Source organism: Lutra lutra, chromosome 2 (genome assembly GCF_902655055.1).
Source record: "Lutra lutra chromosome 2, mLutLut1.2, whole genome shotgun sequence".
NCBI lineage: Eukaryota > Metazoa > Chordata > Mammalia > Carnivora > Mustelidae > Lutra > Lutra lutra.
The window spans coordinates 171,615,334-171,633,349 of record NC_062279.1 but is presented as its reverse complement, the minus strand read 5'-3'; the positions used below and the strand labels follow the sequence as shown (position 1 = coordinate 171,633,349).

At 34.9% G+C, this 18,016-nt stretch overlaps 1 protein-coding gene across 1 annotated transcript in view; it reads left to right on the top strand.

Annotated features, from left to right (window-relative positions):
• Positions 1-18,016, top strand: part of ARAP2 (ArfGAP with RhoGAP domain, ankyrin repeat and PH domain 2) — a 187,313-nt gene that overhangs the window by 112,309 nt on the left and 56,988 nt on the right. Inside the window, 5 exon segments of the mRNA XM_047719085.1 lie at positions 651-814; positions 5,562-5,774; positions 9,000-9,105; positions 14,987-15,134; positions 16,633-16,701. Of these exon segments, the coding sequence (XP_047575041.1) occupies positions 651-814; positions 5,562-5,774; positions 9,000-9,105; positions 14,987-15,134; positions 16,633-16,701 (700 nt within the window).

Sequence of the window (18,016 nt, the reverse complement as noted above, 5' to 3'; positions counted from 1 at the left end):
GTCACATGGAGATCTGATCTGTGAGATACATATATAACCTGGAGATAGGGATTTGTGGTTATCACCTCCAGGAGAGGGACAAAGCCACTGACCTGAATGAATGACATGTCTCTGCAGAGTCCTTGGAGTTCATGCGAGTGCACTGAGGTTCAAAAAGAGGAAGTGAGCTTGTGTGGAAATCGAGTGACCAGGAAGACAGGAGGAAAAACCAGAACAAATTGTATTTTTTTTTCTTAAGAATGTATTTTTTTTTTTTTTTTTTTTTTTTTTTTTTTTTTTTTTTTAAGAAATGAAATCATTGACAGTTCTAAAAATGTTGAAAAATGTAGCCGCAAAATCTAGTCACCCATGATGCTGGCCAGAGTAGTTTCAGTTCACATATTCAGAAACAAAATAAAAGGGGTCAGGAAATGTAAGGGAGATGAGATCATGAATTTAGAGAACTTCCTGTCTTCCTGGAGAGATGTGACTACACAGGCAAAAGGGAGCTCGAATGGGAGCTAGTGGTGGACGGAGGGTTTTTCTGCTCATGGATGAGACAAGATCACATTTATATGTATTAAGGATCATCTGTCTAGAAGTAAGAATAAAAAAAAAAAACTAAAAAAACCCACCCAAATTATAATTTGAAATGCTTTTAAACTTTACAGAACATTATACATCCATGGGCATAGCAAGTTGGATTTCACAGTCTGGCATACCGCAATTGAGAAAGCAGCAGGTACAGATGGCAATGCTCTACAGGATCAGCAGCTCAGCAAAAATGACGTCCCCATTATTGTGAACAGCTGTATAGCATTTGTTACACAGTATGGTGAGTATCACAGAGTTTTTATTCAACCCACAGAACTCATAGTATCATTCTTAGAGTTTTTAAGTGTTATTTCCATTGGACTGCACTAGGGCTCTTGATATTTGTAAGTACATCCGTGAAAAATAAAAACCTAGTCACTATTCAGCCAAATGCCATTCTTTCTCCCAATAAAATTCAAATTACATAACGTACTTTTACTATTTTCTTTTTCTCACGTGCATTAAAATTTTAAATGCCATATTGAAACAATCTGTAAGATGTATATTAGAAATAGATTGAAGACTATATTTTTTCAGAGGTTTTAAGCTTTCAGTAAAGTGAAGGGGAAGGTAAAGTGTTGCCTCATAATCATGTTTTTGGAAGTGGTAAACTGTGGGACAGTATTGTGAAAGAATGGATTCTTTTGGTGCCATATATTCAAGTGTGTGGGTACATTTATTTCATTCAGCATGCTCTTGTTCACGTGTTTACATTAAGAATTGTAGTTATTATAATAGTTTTGACTTAATTTTAACAGGCATTTTTATGAATAGCTTCCAAGTAAAAGATAACTGGTTGACCATGTATGGTCTAGCTTCATTTTAATTTAATATGCTATGATAGTATTTTAGATGTACCTGAAAAATAAAGTATGATTTGATTTTTTATGTTTCTTGTCAAGTTACTTTGAATTCCTCAAATTCCTTCTTTCCGCTTCAAATATTTCCTTAATATTCTAAAAGGTAGAAGTTTAACTGTATTTTTATTTTTTATTTATTTTACTTATTTTTTAAGATTTTATTTATTTATTTGATAGAGATCACAAGCAGGCAGAGAGGCAGGCAGAGAGAGAGGGAGGAAGCAGGCTCCCTGCTGAGCAGAAAGCCCGATGCGGGCTCGATCCCAGGACCCTGAGATCATGACCTGAGCTGAAGGCAGAGGCTTAACCCACTGAGCCACCCAGGCACCCCTAACTGTATTTTTAATATAAAAATGTTTTCTACCTGTTAATCTGTAGATAAGTGTCATTGATTTAGATTACAAACGTGGAAAAGTAAAATAATTGATCTTATATTTTGGAAGGCAATTAACTTTTATTTTTGTTCTCTCAATATTAGAAGTGTCTTTGGGTGTTTTTAATTTGAAAAGAAGGTATAATCAGTGAGAGAGCTGCTGTAAAATATTGTGTTATTAGTTCGTTACTTATTTATTATCAGCTGTATGCCAGCCATTGATCTTGGTGCTGGAAATACAGCAGTGAGGGTAAAAAGTTAAAGACAAAGCCATGAATCGTGGATTTCAGTATGAGAACTGACAATAAGCTAATATGAGCAAAATGTCAAAAATAACAGGCTATGAAGAAAACAATTTTTAGAAATTATAACGTGTGTATATTAACCTATTTTCTTCTGGGGAGAATTCCATTTTAAGTATTTTGCTTATTTCACATGTAATCCAAGTACAACTATCATTGATACTCAGATTCACTGTGTTTGAATTATATATGTTTGAATTATATATCTACCATAAATATGTATGTAATCACATTATTTGGCTATTACTGTATGAAGTTCCTTCCTATGATATTATGTCTGTATTCTTATCAGTGGTAATCATCTGTTCATTTGAAAATGGGAGAGGAGGAAGGTTATTGTCTTTATTTATTAGGCATTCCTTATTAGTGCACTTGAATTTCGTAGGTATAAATGAATTACACACATATTATGTTTTAGTAAGAGCATAACCTCATTGGGAATTTTCACATTATGTTAGTTTCATAATGGCAGAGGGTCTTTCTTAAGCTGAGAAATGATTAAAATAACTCCACTAGCTCCAGTGAATCCAATTTATTGTTTCTCTAGGGAAATCAGAAGTTTGTGGTGTTTCTTTGAATTTAAAATCATTAAGCATTAGATTGTTTCCAACCAAATTTCATACATTAAAACTACTTTGTAACACTGGCATAAGGTACATTAACTTGCATATTAAAGCAATAAAGCCAACGAAAGACTCTTTATGTTTTGTTTTGTTTTTAATGATCAGAACATGGGGAAATCACAATGTTACCAGCATGTATAGAAGGGAAGATACTATATGCACTTAACAAAATGCCCCGTGATTAATAGAATGCAGGTGGTTGATTCAGAGCTTTTACAAAACTGCAATTATTTTGAACTTCCTGACCTATATATTAAAATCTGAAGTCCTGGATGGGTCAGTCTGTTAAATGCTCTGCTGTCACCTCAGGTCATGATCATGGTATCCTGGAATCAAGCCCTGCATCAGGAACCTTCTTTTCCCTGCTTGTGCTGTCTGGCTCTCTCTCTGGCTCTCAAATTAATAAAATATTTAAAATAAATAAATAAAATCTGAAGACCAATTTTTTATGCTCACAGTGTCAAGGTTTGATCTTGACCAAGTTCACAGTCAAATTTGTAGAGTTTAATTTTTTTTAATGAGTTATAGTAGTTTTTTGCGGGGAAATTTATGTAAACAAAATTGTTTAAATTCACGTGCAGTTAACTTATTTGAGTACTCACTATTAGAAATTCAATTAGAAGCACAAGATCTCAAAAACTTAGTCACATTTTTTTTGTTTTTTTTGTAGAAGTTGCTTATTCTTGCATTAAATAATCATTTATTGAATGCTTACTAAGTTCTAGTCACAGTATAGTTAACTGTACACAGAGAATAAGACATGCCCCTTGCCTGCTAGTATTTATAGACCTTTGAATCAAAGGCAAACAACTAGGCAGTTACATCTCAAGCGTACAAAATTCTGTAGTAGAGAGAGTCAGCGGTATGAGGTGAATTTCACCTGGAGTAGGGGTAGTCATTGCTTCATGGGTGAGATGTGGTGCCTACCATGATTAAGAGAAAGTAGGAGCTATTCAGAAGAAGAAGGGAATAGGACTTCTAGAAGGAGGAACAGTCGTACGCCCATGTATAGAGTCATGAGTGGGAAGGTGGTACACAGATTTTTTTTTTTTTTTGGTACACAGATTTTTAAGTATCTTGGTTACACCAGCAGACCTGTATCTCAGATCAAGCTGTTATCACTGTGGAGGTGGACTGGAGGGTTGCCTAAAAATAGGCATGTGAAAATGTAGTGAGGAATCGAATGCAAAAAATAATAGTACATGAGATGAAGAAAAGGGGACAGTTTTGAGAACAAGGTTATGATGAAAAATGTATGTGACATTTATTTTGTTTCACTTTAATATTGTAAGTGAGAAAGAAAAGTTCTGACTTACAGAGGACTGGGGAGAAGGCACTTCCATGTATTGAGATACAGGAACAAGATAAAGAACATACTGGGATTGGTAGGTGACCTAGCAAATGGGACAGGAGACTTAATTCCTCAGATTTTTTTGATTTGTCCATGACAATTTTGTGTGTGTGTGTGTGTGTTATAGTTATCTTTCAAAGAATCTGTGTATTAAAGTATGTGTGTGTGTGTGTGTGTTTGACATCTTAGAAATGAAAACCCAGGTGAAAATGTATATGTAGTAGTTGAAGTGATAAAGTTTGGTTCACCCTGAGAATTTTGTGGGGGAGTCAGGAAGACAGGAGACTTGATGAATTTCTGAAATCTTTAGTAAACACTAGATGGTAATATATCTAGAGGACTGGAAGAGTCATCATAGAGGAAAGGGGGGAAGATATGCGATCATAATGTCACAAAAGCCATGAAATTAAAAGAATTTTAGCATGGATTCATTTGAATGTCAAATAATGCAGGGGATTCTCATTGGATAAAAACAGGAAAACATATAGAAAATAGGATGTCATTGGTATTCTTGATGAAGGTGGTCCCAATTGCGTGGGGATTGGGCACAGAAGCAAGATTGTGGCTCAAAGATGAAAAGGAGTGAGGGTGAGATGGTAGGAAGAATAAATATAGGAAATTCAGCAGGGTTTTGGAAGGAGGAGAAACCCAGAGACCTGAGAGGGGGGCAAAGGTACCATTTAATTTATTTAATTTATTTATTTATTTTTTGCATTATCATCATTACCATCACTCCTCTTTACTCCTCTTCCTCTTACTAACCACACCTCTCCCCTTTAGTTTACATGGGGCACTTAATGAACCAATAACTTTGTAAAGGAGATGACCCTCAGGGTGCCTGCGTGGCTCCATTGGTTGAGCATCTGATTCTTGATTTCAGCTCAGGTCATGATCTCAGGGACCTGAGATCAAGTCCCACACTGAGCTCTGTGGTGAGTGTGGAGCCTGTTTGAGATTCTTGCTCTTCCTCTCTGCCTCTCCCCTGCCTCAAAAAAAACAAAACAAAGCAAAACAAAGGATATGACCCAAATCTTCATCTAGAAGAAGAAAAAAATGTGAAACAGGAAGAAATTAATATACAAATACGAGTGCAGAGGGTTAAGAAAAAATTATACCAGAGAGTCTGTTTACTGGTGAAGCTGGAGACAAGCTTGAATTCTGGGAGACAAAGTGAAGCTAGCGCACCATTGGTTAAGAAAAAAAAAAAAAAAAAAAAAAAGCAGATACCATGAAAAACTGAGGGAAGGGCTAACTAGGGGCTTGCTAACAGCTGAGGATAAGACTGCAGTAGTTCATCAGGTTTACATTTTAAACACCTAAATTAGTGGGCAGGAGAGGCTCTTTCCCTCATGTGTTTCTATCAACTCTTGGATAATGATTTTGTCTTGCTCAATATCCCAACACAATTTTTTTCTATTTCTAAGGTTTAAGAGTGGATTTTGATTTTCAACTTTTTTCATATAATTTTTTTAAACAAAGGTTTAGGATACAAATATATCTATCAAAAGAATGGTGATCCTTTGCACATAAGTGAACTTCTGGAGAGTTTCAAAAAAGATGCAAGAAGCTTTAAATTGAGAGCGGGAAAGCATCAGCTTGAAGATGTGACAGGCGTGTTGAAAAATTTTCTCTCTGACATTGACGATGCACTTCTTACTAAGGAGCTCTATCCGTATTGGATCTCTGCTTTAGGTAATACATATAATATAGAACATAATAAATGCTTGTCTTCTAATTTGATAATTATATCTTTTAAATCTTTGATCTGAGAATTGAAAGGATCAATGTACATAATGGCTTAGAACAGAAATTGTGCAAATATCAATTATTTGTATCTACCTAAAAGAAATTTCTAGTAATAATTGCTAAGTAGTGTATTAAAGTAATTCATAGTTTTCAGATTTCTTAGTGTTTGTGTTAACTTTGAAGTTTTATGGTCAGGTCCATGTATGCTATTAATTTGTCATTAAGATTAAAATGAAAGGTGTAATATAAGTTTGATTTTATCCCATTCCCTCATTGGCTCTTTGCCTGTATCATTTACTCTACCTCTGTAGGGGGTAAAACAGTATTTTTTTTAACAGTATTTTTTTTAACTCTTTCCTTCTTCATTTTTCATTAATTAATTAAAAAAAAAAGACAATTTTGCTACACTGTAAGATAACCTATTTAAGAAATGACCCTAGAAAAGTAGTTTATTTAATCACTTACTAGGTTAAATTGATTCAGTAAAACCTACATCTATATCCATTAATTCAAAATAACTCCTTTTACAGAAACATTACAAAAATGAAGACTTTTAAATGTAAGCATTACCTTTAATCCCATTTTTCTAATAGAACTGTTTTCATTTTTATATATTTTATAGTGTTTGTCCTACACCTATAATTTATGTAATCCTTATTATAGTAATAAACCACAAGCATTTCTCCTATATCTACAGTATTTCAAAATGATTTTCAATCTTTATTTTTTCAATTTAAAAAAATTTGTCATTGAATTTTTATGATAATTTACTAATATATTTCTCACTTGTACATTTACTCTGTTTAGGATTTTTGCAAAAGTGGCCTTTGAATTTGACTATATGATACTTCTCTATCGAGAAATAGGCTTTTCCAGTGAATGTATTTGTTTAATTTAAAATATAAACGTGATACTTAAGGGATTAATGTGGAAATGATGTCATAAAACATCCACAGTTTGGAAAATTATCCCAAGAATGATCTGTATTAGTGTCAGCAAGAAGGGAGTGGGATTGATATTAAAGCTTTTCACAATTGCCCAAGTCAGAAGCCTTTTGTTTGCCTCCTGATGCTGCTCAAATCAATAGGTTCAACTCCAATCACAAAGAGAGTTGACTGCATAATTACGTGGGATATAAAATACAGAATAAATAATACATCTCTTTAAGCCCAGTTATCTTGCCACCCTCATTTTTGTTTCAGAAACATTTCTTTGTAATTTATAACTATGAAATTATTTATAGCATCTCAATAAAGGCTTATAATTTGTTGTAAAGTCAGTTATCAAAAATTTGAGGCTTTTGTTCAATTATCAGGGTCTATGACAAAGATGTCTTTAATGTTGTCAATCTATCAGGAGGAGGTAGTTGGTAGATAGTAGCATATGTCAAAGAGTAATGTGTTTATCTTTTACTTGAATGTGAATTCTTTGAGAATTTTCTTGGAGAAGGTTTCAGATACGAGGTCAGATAGCCTTAAAGTTATTTGCTTTTAGATCCAGCATAGCCCTGACTTGTCAGAAGTGCCTTGTGTTGGATCTGACAAGAATAAACTGGAACTTTCTGGGTGACCTCATAGGAGAGCTCTCTTGGGTCCTGTGCACTGAGGCAAAGAATGCCTTACAGTGTCATACCACCTATTTATATGATATATGATCTATTCTTCTAAGAACACCATTAAATTGTCTGAAGTCTGTGGCTAGCTGAACATTTCTTTGTATTTTCTGTATGACCTGAAATCTATCTTAAGTTTTACTTAAAAATTGCTTAAGCTTTACTTTGAAAATACCATCTATTTTATCCTTATTAGATTTGTGAAAATATGCTTTACTAGAATGACTTCTTATAAGTATAATAGAATTAATTACATTTTATTAAGTAAATACCATTACAGTTAGAAACTGGATGAGAAGAGGGTCAGTGTTTGGATTGTACTAGAGATGATAGATAATTCTTCATCCACTTCCAGTGTAGTCCTTTGAATATAATTTGGGTGTTTTCCACTCTTGCTTATAGAGGGTCATCTACTAGCACATTTAAGTCAACATGATCATGTTTATTTTCATAGACCTTCCGTGCAGACTGTATCAGTACAAAAGAGCTATCAGTTACAGTTTTGAATAAGAGTATACTTCAAAAATGTACCACAGAGTTTCTTACTTCCCCAGGGATCCTAGTGCCCTTTAAAAGTGACCGTGTACTTTTAAAGAATCATTAATGTGCTGCTGGCTTTCTGTGAAAAGAATAGGTAGGGCTAAGCAGAAAATGAAAAAGTCTTGTTTCCAAAGGTAGTTGGAAATTGCAAGGGAATATCTAAGTGCAATCTCCTTAAGGTACAAAGTCAGTACAAGTTATTTGTTTGAAGAATGGCCTTTCATTTCCCCTGTGAGCTAGCAGGTCAGATCAGACCACCACTACACATCTTTAGAGTCTAGAACTTCGGGGGTTCCTGGGCCTAGTTTCTCCAAGTATTTGACTTAGGAGGTTAGGAGAGGGAAGCATAATTCCTTTTCACCCCCCTCTCCATAACAGAGGGTCCATCCTCCTGTAAGTCTGTGTCATAGCTGTCAGGGCTGCACATGGTTTCTTCCATTGCCCCCTTCTCTTTTCCAAGGAGTTGGAGGTACCAGGTTTGGTAAGAGGCCCTCTACATGAATCTGCAGGGTAATGCAGTTCATAGCTTTGGGATGGTTCGTAGTTTTGGTAAGATTTTTGTGATTTCTCACACACACACACACACACACACACACACACAATCACAAATGTCATTTTCAAATAACAAAGATAGTGAAATCTTTCCATAGCCAAAGAAAGTACTTTTGGTTTATCTTTCAATTTGTATTCCAATATGAGTTCTTAATTGAATATATTCCTATTAGTTGAAGTTCAGTAGTTCATCAAGTGAGAGATAAAATGCAAACCTGGGTTTTGAAAGTGCTTCATTTTTAATTAGAAAGTATTAGAACTATAGCTTATTACCACATAATGTTGATGTAAGTGCTTTGCCAGAATTAGAGAAGTTTGAATGTTTATTCTATTGAAACTCAATTAGATCACTTAGTGAAATAATAATGAATACTATTTTAAAATAGTGTTAAAAGGCAGATGTGTAGTATAGACTATTAATTTAGGCTTAAGATTGTTTTGTGTTTTGTTTTGTTTTGAACATCTAGATACTCAAGATGACAAGGAAAGAATTAAAAAGTATGGAGCATTTATACGTTCTCTTCCAGGGGTCAACCGAGCAACGTTGGCAGCTGTAATTGAACACCTTTACAGGTGAGCGGTTTCATGAGCTTTCCTAGACATTTCAAACATGACATTCAGTAAGGCATTGTATCTTAAATGTAAAGCAGTGTAGCAAACTTTCTATATGGGGCTGTAAATTTCCCATCATATCTTAAAAATGGTTTCAATCTACCAAAAAACTACTAGAACTGATAAATGTATTCAGTAAGGTCGTAGGATACAAAATGAATATAGAGAAATCTGTTGCATTTTTAGAGGCTAATAATGAAGTAGCAGAAAGAGAAATTAAGACAATAGTTCCATTTATAATTGCACCAAAAGTAATAAAATACTTTAGGAATTAGCTTAGCCAATGAAGTGAAAGGAAAGATTTGTACTCCAAAAACTCTAAAACACCGATGAAAGGAACTGAAGATGACAGAAGTAAATGGAAAGATATACTGTGTTCAAAGAATGGAAGAATTAAATTATAAAATGTCCATACTTCCTAAACCAATCTGTAGATTTAATGCAATTCCTTTCAAAATTCCAACATAATTTTTTATAGAATTAAAATCAAGTAATCCTAAAATTTGCATGGAACCACAGAAGTTCCCAAATAGTCAAAACAATCTTGAGAAATAGCAGCAAAGCTGGAAGTACCACAATCCTAGATTTTAAGATATCCTACAAAGCTCTAGTGACTGAAACAGTGTGGTACTGGCACACAAATAGACACATAACGCAGTGGAACAGAATAGAGAGTCCAGAAATAAACTCATGCTTACATGGTCAATTTATGACAAAGGAGGCAAGAATATACAATAGGGAAAAGACAGTCTCTTTAACAAGTGGTGCTAGGAGAACCAGACAGCTTACATGTAAAAGAAACTGGACCACTTTCTAACACCATACACAAAAAACAGACTGAAATGGATTAAATACCTAAATGTGAGACCTTAAACAATAAAAATCCTAGAAGAGGACATAGACTGTTATTTCTTTGACATTGACTTTAGAAAAATCTTTCTCGATGTCTCCTCGGGCAAGGGAAACAAAAGTAAAAATAAACTGTTGGGACTGCACCAAAATAAAATGCTTTTGCACAATAAAGGAAACTATCAACAAAACAAGGCAGCCTACTGAATGGGGGAAGATATTTACAATGACATATCCAATAAAGGGTTAATGTTCAAACTATATGAAGAACTTCTGTAAATCAATAACAGAGGAACATATAATCTCATTAAAAATTGGCAGAGGACCTGAGTAGACATTTCTCCAAGGGAGACAGATGGCTAAATGACACATGAAAAGATGCTCAACACCATTAATCATTAGGGAAATGCAAATCAAAACTACCATGAGATATCCCCTTATGCCAGTCAGAATGGCTAGTAACAAAAAGACAGAAAAATAATAAGTGTTGGCAAGGATGTGGAGAAAAGGGACCTGTCTTGCACTGTTGACGGAAATACGCAACAGTGTAGCCACTATGGAAACAGTATGGATGTTCCTCAAAAGACTAAAAATAGAATTACCATATAATCTAGTAATTCCACTACCAGATTTTACTCAAAGAAAATAAAAGCACTAATTCAAAAAGATATATGCACCCCCATGTTTGTTGCAGTTTTATTTATAATAGCCAAGTCATAGAAGCAATGTTAAGTGTCCATCAATAGATGAACAGATGAAGAAGTGGTAGCAAGTATACACAATGAAATATTACTCAGCCATAAAAAATAATGAGATTTTTGTTATTTGCAACAACATGGATGGACCTGGAGGATGTTATACCGAGTGAAGTAAATCAGACTGAGAAAGACAAATACCGTATGGTTTCACTTGCCTGAGGAATTTAAGAAAGAAATGAACAAAGAAAAAAAAAAGACCAAAAAAAATGCCAGATTCTTAAATACGGAGAAAAGCTGGTGGTTACCAGAGTAGGTGGGCAGGAGGATGAGTGAAGAAAATGGTTTTAAAATGAAACTCCCAGTGAACTATCGCTTTAGTGTTTCTTTCTGTAACTAAGGCCTGTTTCAGATAAATAGCATATGGAAGATTTCTTAAATGAATTCGAAATAATCAGGTGCAGCATCCCCCAGATGAGTCCAATGCATAAGCACAAACTTTCTTGAAACTCATCTAAGAGGGAAGCTGGAGAAGAGAAGGAAGTACAGAGATCAGAATTCTCTAGGAGGCGTCTGTCGGTGAGCATAGTATTTTCTCATGATGGTTTTTACAGAAACTTTTAATTCTTCATTATGAATTTGTATCTAACTGGTAATTCCAGCATTTTAGTGTCAGGCTGTTGATTAGAGGAGAACAGTTTAGAAATCAAATATTTTCTATGTCAAGGTATGTAGTTTCCTCCATTTGGGAGGAGAGGAAGAATATAATAGTTCCTTGAAAAGTGGGATCTCTGAAGGATGAGGAATGTTTGGAAAAAAAACAAAAAAACAAAAAAAACCCTTTTCCATTGAAATGAAAGGCTGGTTTGTTTTGCTGTCTGCAAGAATTACTACAGAACTTTAACAAGTGTGAATATGTTTAAGGAATATCATTGTAGCCATAATCCTTCCCGCACGGATGCAGGACTCTCTCGAATGAATTTTGGTGAAGTTGGATTCTACTAAAACTACGTTATTTGTGGTCTACGTTCAGAAATTCTTCACAGTTTCTTTTTTTGTTATGTTTCTTTTCCCACTACCACTTCTCATGCATGTAAACTTCATTACTATTAAACTGATTTTCTTATGACACCATACAAGTGTAGTATATATGTTATATAGTCCTATCCCTAAGGAGACATTGGAACAGGTTTTTCTTCAAATACTTTAATGATGACCGGGTTGCTAGAGTTCATTAAGTTAACATTTTAAACATTGATTTATACTTAATTTTTCTTAAAATCTGTTGATTGAGAGAGAGTGGGCACACACTCTCGGGGTGGGTAGGGGGGAAGAGAGAGGTCAGGAGAATCTAAAGCAGACTCCCTGCTTAGTGTAGAAGCCTGATGTGGGGCTTGATCCCATAATCCTGAGATCATGACCTGAGCCAAAATCAAGAGTCAGATACTTAACCAACTGAGCCACCCAGGTGGTTAAGAATCTTAAAATTCAAGGGACGCCTGGGTGGCTCAGTTGGTTGGACGACTGCCTTCGGCTCAGTTCATGATCCCGGAGTCCAGGGATCAAGTCCCGCATCGGGCTCCCAGCTCCATGGGGAGTCTGCTTCTCCCTCTGACCTTCTTGCTCATGCTCTCTCTCTCTGTCTCTCTCTCAAATAAATAAATAAAATCTTTAAAAAAAAAAAAAAGAATCTTAAAATTCTTAGTTCCGATTTGAATTTGAGATAATGAGTTCCTATCCTGCGCCCTCCCTCCTTTTCTTCAACTGACATATGTTTCAACTGGCTATATTTTAGTGCCTACTATGTACAAAACAGTACCTATTAAGATTCTATGTGAATAGAAATATGTGATAATAATACATAAAGATAAAAAAATCTTAAAGTCCACTGTTCCAAACAGAGCATCTGGATGTCCAAGTGAACGCCCAGGGGTGCTACAGGGCATTTTGTATTTTTTAGGGAAAAACAGCAACATTGGGACAGCTTTTAAAATAAAGAATTTTAGCATGGGCAGAAGGATTGAGTGACTTGTCGTGGGTTGACATCCAGGGGATGCTTCGCATCACAAGGGGTATGTGAGCTGGGTGTGAAAAGAAGGTAAGTACAGGAAATGAGTGGAGGATATTTTCTGGCAAACAGGTGTGCCGGGGATCAGCTGGTTTGTTGTTGGCTGGCAGGTAGTTGTGAAAGGCTCAGGTGGTCATGTAAAAACATTTAGATTTTATTCCTTTAGGTAATAAAGAGTGATCAAATCCACTTAAGGACAATAACCCGTGAATGGGATTGACTGGGAAGAGATTGGAGTAGATGCTGAGAAATGAATCAGGAAACCGTTCCCTTGTTAATGAGAATGCCTGAGAAGAGACTCAGTGAGCAGACTGGGAGCACTTGGAAATGACCAGAGTGTGGGGCAGAGAAAAAAAGGAAGGGGAGGAAAATATCCTAGTGTGGACTTTATGCCAGAAACGGAGGCAGCTGCAGAAATGGAAGAGGAGAGAGGTAAAGACTAGCAAAGAGGTATTCTATGGCAGAAGGAAGTCTCACAGAAGGCAGGAGCGTTTGATAGAGTTGTCAGAAGTTTGAGAGGTCGATTTGGATAAGGTCAGGTTGATTTAGCATTTAATTCCATCCCTGCCCAGGATAACAGATCACTTCCTCCATGACTAACATTTACTTAATTCCATTCACCAGATATTTATTACATGCTCCAGGGTGATTAAAGCAAGAGTCCCTGATGGGGCGATGCTTCGATTCTAGTCGCACAGGCAGACCTGCAGATAAATTTTCCAGATGTTATAATTTAGTGTGATAAAAGTACAGAAGTGGTTTTGAGAGGGATGTCCACAGTTATTATACCCCCCCATTAACTTGCCATTCCTTTTGCATCTTATAAATCACATATGATGATTACACTTGCTCTGTCTCTGCTGTGCAATTTGGTATTTTTTTCCAAGTTTCTTATATCATCATATATATATTCCTGTCACCTTTTACTCTTTTTTTGTAACTACAAGAATCTGCTTTCTATAGACAGGGGTACCTAACTTAGTCTTGTTTTATTCCTTTGATACAACTGGTCTCCCTTTTTTAGTATCTATTTTAAAATTTACAGATGTAATTAGACAGTCGAGCAGAGTCCTATTATATATAGTCAGTGACTATATCAACAGATACCTCCATGTGTGTATCACTTATAGTTATCATCTGTGCATTTTTATCAATGTAAATTTCCTCTAAACACATGTAGTATTATTCAAATCACTTTACACTCAACGTTTGTGAATATATTTTACCCTTGAACCATGCAGGATTGAGGGGCACTGCTCCCAGACGCAGTTGAAAATCCACGTATAACTTCTGACTCCCCACCTCTGAACTTAACTACTAATCGCCCACTGTCAACCAGAAGCCTTACCAGTAACATACATAGTCAGTTAACATGCACTATATGTGACAGACGTGTTACATACTATATTCTTACAGTTATTGAAGGTTATTAAGTCACGAAACATATTTATACTACTGTACTGTATCTACGGAAAAGAATCCACGTAGAAGTGGATCCACACAGTTCCAATTGTGTTGTTCAAGATCACGGAACTTTCAGGGCTCTGTAAAACCCACATGTTGTAGCCTCTTCATGGGGAGAGTTGACTCCTCTGTTTGTGTCTGTTCATTGCAAAAAGCCATTCTTAATAATATCCAAGAAAAGTATAATTGTATTTTTAAGTTAAGTGTTTGCTTCTTGAAATAGAATATCCAGTTTTGAACAACCATACAAACACATGGTGCCGAGTGTTCTCTCACCTGATTGCCCTTCCTGGAAAACTCAGTTTAGCCTTGAAGAACCTTGAATTTGGAACTCTCTTCTAAATGCCTCCCAATTCACCTTTCCTGCCTTGTTTCCTGCTTACCTACTGCCCCCTAGTTCCTCTTTCATTTATGCTTCAGTCCCTCTGGTCATTTTCCGCTACTGTGCAAGCACATCTTTATGCCTTAGCCGCAGGTTTCACCATTATCTGGAATTATTAGAATATAGAAGGTCCCTCCTCCAATCAACCAACAAGTACTGCTTTGTAACTTGTAATCGTATCTTCTTTTAGTTTTTTTCTTATGTTAACTAGACTGTAAACTACTTAGAAAAAAGAACATTTTTCTTTAAATCACCACCATACCTGTTATATCAGAGACCTTCAGTATGTGTGTGCTAAATAATGATAAATGGGTATTGTGACTAAAGTTCTATGAAATTTTCAAAAGGAAGTGTGTGGTAATGAGCTGTGCTTTTCTCTAACAGGGTTCAGAAATGCTCAGAAATCAATCACATGAATGCGCATAATTTGGCCTTGGTCTTTTCATCCTGTTTGTTTCAAACTAAGGGACAAACTAGTGAAGAAGTGAATGTAATCGAGGACTTAATTAATAATTATGTTGAGATATTTGAGGTAAATATTTTATATCCTGACCTTGTTAAAATAGTTTTGATATTACTGTTGGCAAATTTAAAAATACATTTTAGGATGTTTATAATCAAGTCTTTATGAATATCTAAAAATAAAGGATAATTATATGATTTTTAATACATTAGATACAACTAGCCTTTTAAGCTATAGCCATTCATTTAAATTTGGCTGCTTTGAAAGCCCTCTGGTATCTTTTGGACAGAATATTTCAATTTATGATGTTTCTGTTTTTTTGTTTTTTTTTTCTTTTTCAGTATGTGCATGCAGTAAGTGTGTCTACTCAGAGGTGTGAAATTATGAATTTCACAAATTTGGCAATAAATACCAGGCTGAGAAATTCTGTAATTGAATGCATTTTAGTGTTTTCTTTTAATTGTGTCTTAGAAATTTAAAAAAAAAACAAAACCTGAAATAATTATCAGGTGGTTTTTACTAAGTTACCTGTTCTAATTATTTGACTTTCAATTTGCTATTTTATGAAGTCAGTATATTCATGTTTCATCAGAAAACTGTCAGAATAAGAATGATTTCTTAGTTGAAAGAAGTAAAAATAGAGGAAGTAAGCCCAGAATTTGAATGTAATGGATCTGAGTCAGAGGTCCAGTTCCGTCACCTAATTACCACTGGCATCTTAATTACCACTGGCATGGCTGTCATTTAACCTTTGGGGCACTCTTAAATAGTGCTGTATAAGACTTCTTGTTTTCCAGGGTTATGGATATGTTAGTTGAAATCAAGTTGGTTAATGTAGTAGGTTATTATATGTAGACTTCTTACATTCTTAATGTAAATGATCACAAGATTCCTTAGCCAAGGGAAAGAAACTCTTTTAATAAAATAAAAACACACAGTTTGTATCTCAATTTATGTAGGAAAGGACACCAAAGTTATTGGGTTCTCTTTGCTCTTTGATCTCTTTTTAATTTTCTTTCTATATGTGTCCACTGTTTTTGATCAACAGCAGCTTCTTCGCAATAATTCTGATGCTGAAAAATGAAAGAATTCGGGAACAAAATGTGCGGCTTTATGTGCTCTCTTTATTTTCTATTTTTGTACTGTTACATAAATAAAAAATCAAATGGTTATTTTCATAGTTTTGCTAATTCCAACTTGAAGTGATGGAAATTTCGTATGCACTTAATGAGCATTTCAGTTTGAGACATGAGTCTTGTCCCTTAACCTACATAAACTCTAGCAAATCATTCATCAGCCCCTTGCTTATTAAGTTGCTTAGGTGATATAGCTTCCGTTGCTGGAATCCACAGCTTGAAGTGATGTCATCATAAAATGCTCTGAACTTTATGAGGCTCTGTTATGTTGGCTTTATTTCTGCCCTAGCTGTGTGGGCCCATGCTGATTAAGATGGCCATTCTCATTTATTTTTAAATTGTTGGTCTTTAAATTCCTGAAGAGTTATGTGAGGATGAGTACCATAACTCCTTGTATTTTATTAGAATATCCCAAATTATATTTTAAACAGGTTAAAGAAGACCAAGTCAAACAAATGGACATAGAAAATAGCTTTATTACCAAGTGGAAAGACACTCAAGTGAGTAGTATTAGTTAGATCTCCAAAGAATTAAAAAAAAAATCACAAAAAACAAAAACTTCTGTTGTAAGTAAAGATGTTTGTTGTATTTATTTTTAAGTTCCTATATGAAGCAAAGTAAAAGTAATGGAAAAAAACCTAGATAAAATAGTTGCATAATTCTGCAGCATGTTGCTTATATGCAAAATGTCAAAGTATGTTAAAATAAATTTTTCAAAATACAGAGGGAAAAATCGTTATTAATCTTATTAATGCCCTTTGTAAAATCAATTTTACTTACAAATGCGCTATTAAAAATGCCAGTGGATTTCAAAGGAAGCCTTTAAAGCCAAAAAGATACTAGAGTAAATGGAAAACTCAGGTCTATAATGATTGTTTCCATTATGATTTTGAAAATATAAATTATTTCTTCTACACTTTTGCTCTGCATGCTCTCAGATGATTATATTAGTGGAATGTTTCTAATGTCATCTTTGTCACATATGCTGATTTATGTCTTAAATTGACTATTTTCTAAATCTTCTTTTGCTTGCTTCGGTTGCATTGTATTGGATTCGTGTGTTCAGGTTGCGCAGCAGTTTTCCAACGTACCTTGCCTTGTTTGATGAACCTTCGTTAGACTTTCTTAAAATTCATATTTAATGTTCCTCTAATCACTTTGAATTATATTGGATTCAGGATACCAATGTAAATAAATAATATCCATAGGTCAAATATATCCTGTTTATAGATATACTCAGAGAATGAGGCAAATGCTTCCTTATTAGTTGACTCTAAATTTACCTTATTCCTGAAATATTAGAGAAGTCATGGAGCTACCATTCCATAGCAAGGAGGGAAGGAAAAGCTTCATTTCTAGTACCCAAGATCCCTGAGTACTAGTACTGTGATAAAGTACTTACCTAAGAAAGCATCTCCTCCATTTTGACCCCAAGTATTAATGCAGCTTTTAGAGGAGTTAACCATAACACTAAAAAACCTAGCTCCTTATCAGTTCTCTTGAATTACTGCTTTTTAGGGAGTTTCAGTCATGAAATAAAGGGTTGTGTGAGTCCAAGGGATAATCTCTGGCAGCATAACCTATGTTGTTATTAGATAAAGTATCAGTGTCCTTCTGCATTTTTCTTTTATATTCATATTACAGTAATGAGTCTTGGCTGCTTTTTAATTGAGTCCATAAGTAGAAGAAAAGAATTATCTACAAAACAGAGTAATTGGACCAGAAAAGTGGAAGACTTTGGAGAAATCTGTTTTTCTATAATCCATTGAAAACTCTGCTATGGTGTTTTTTTCTGACAGTCTCCATATCTTATCC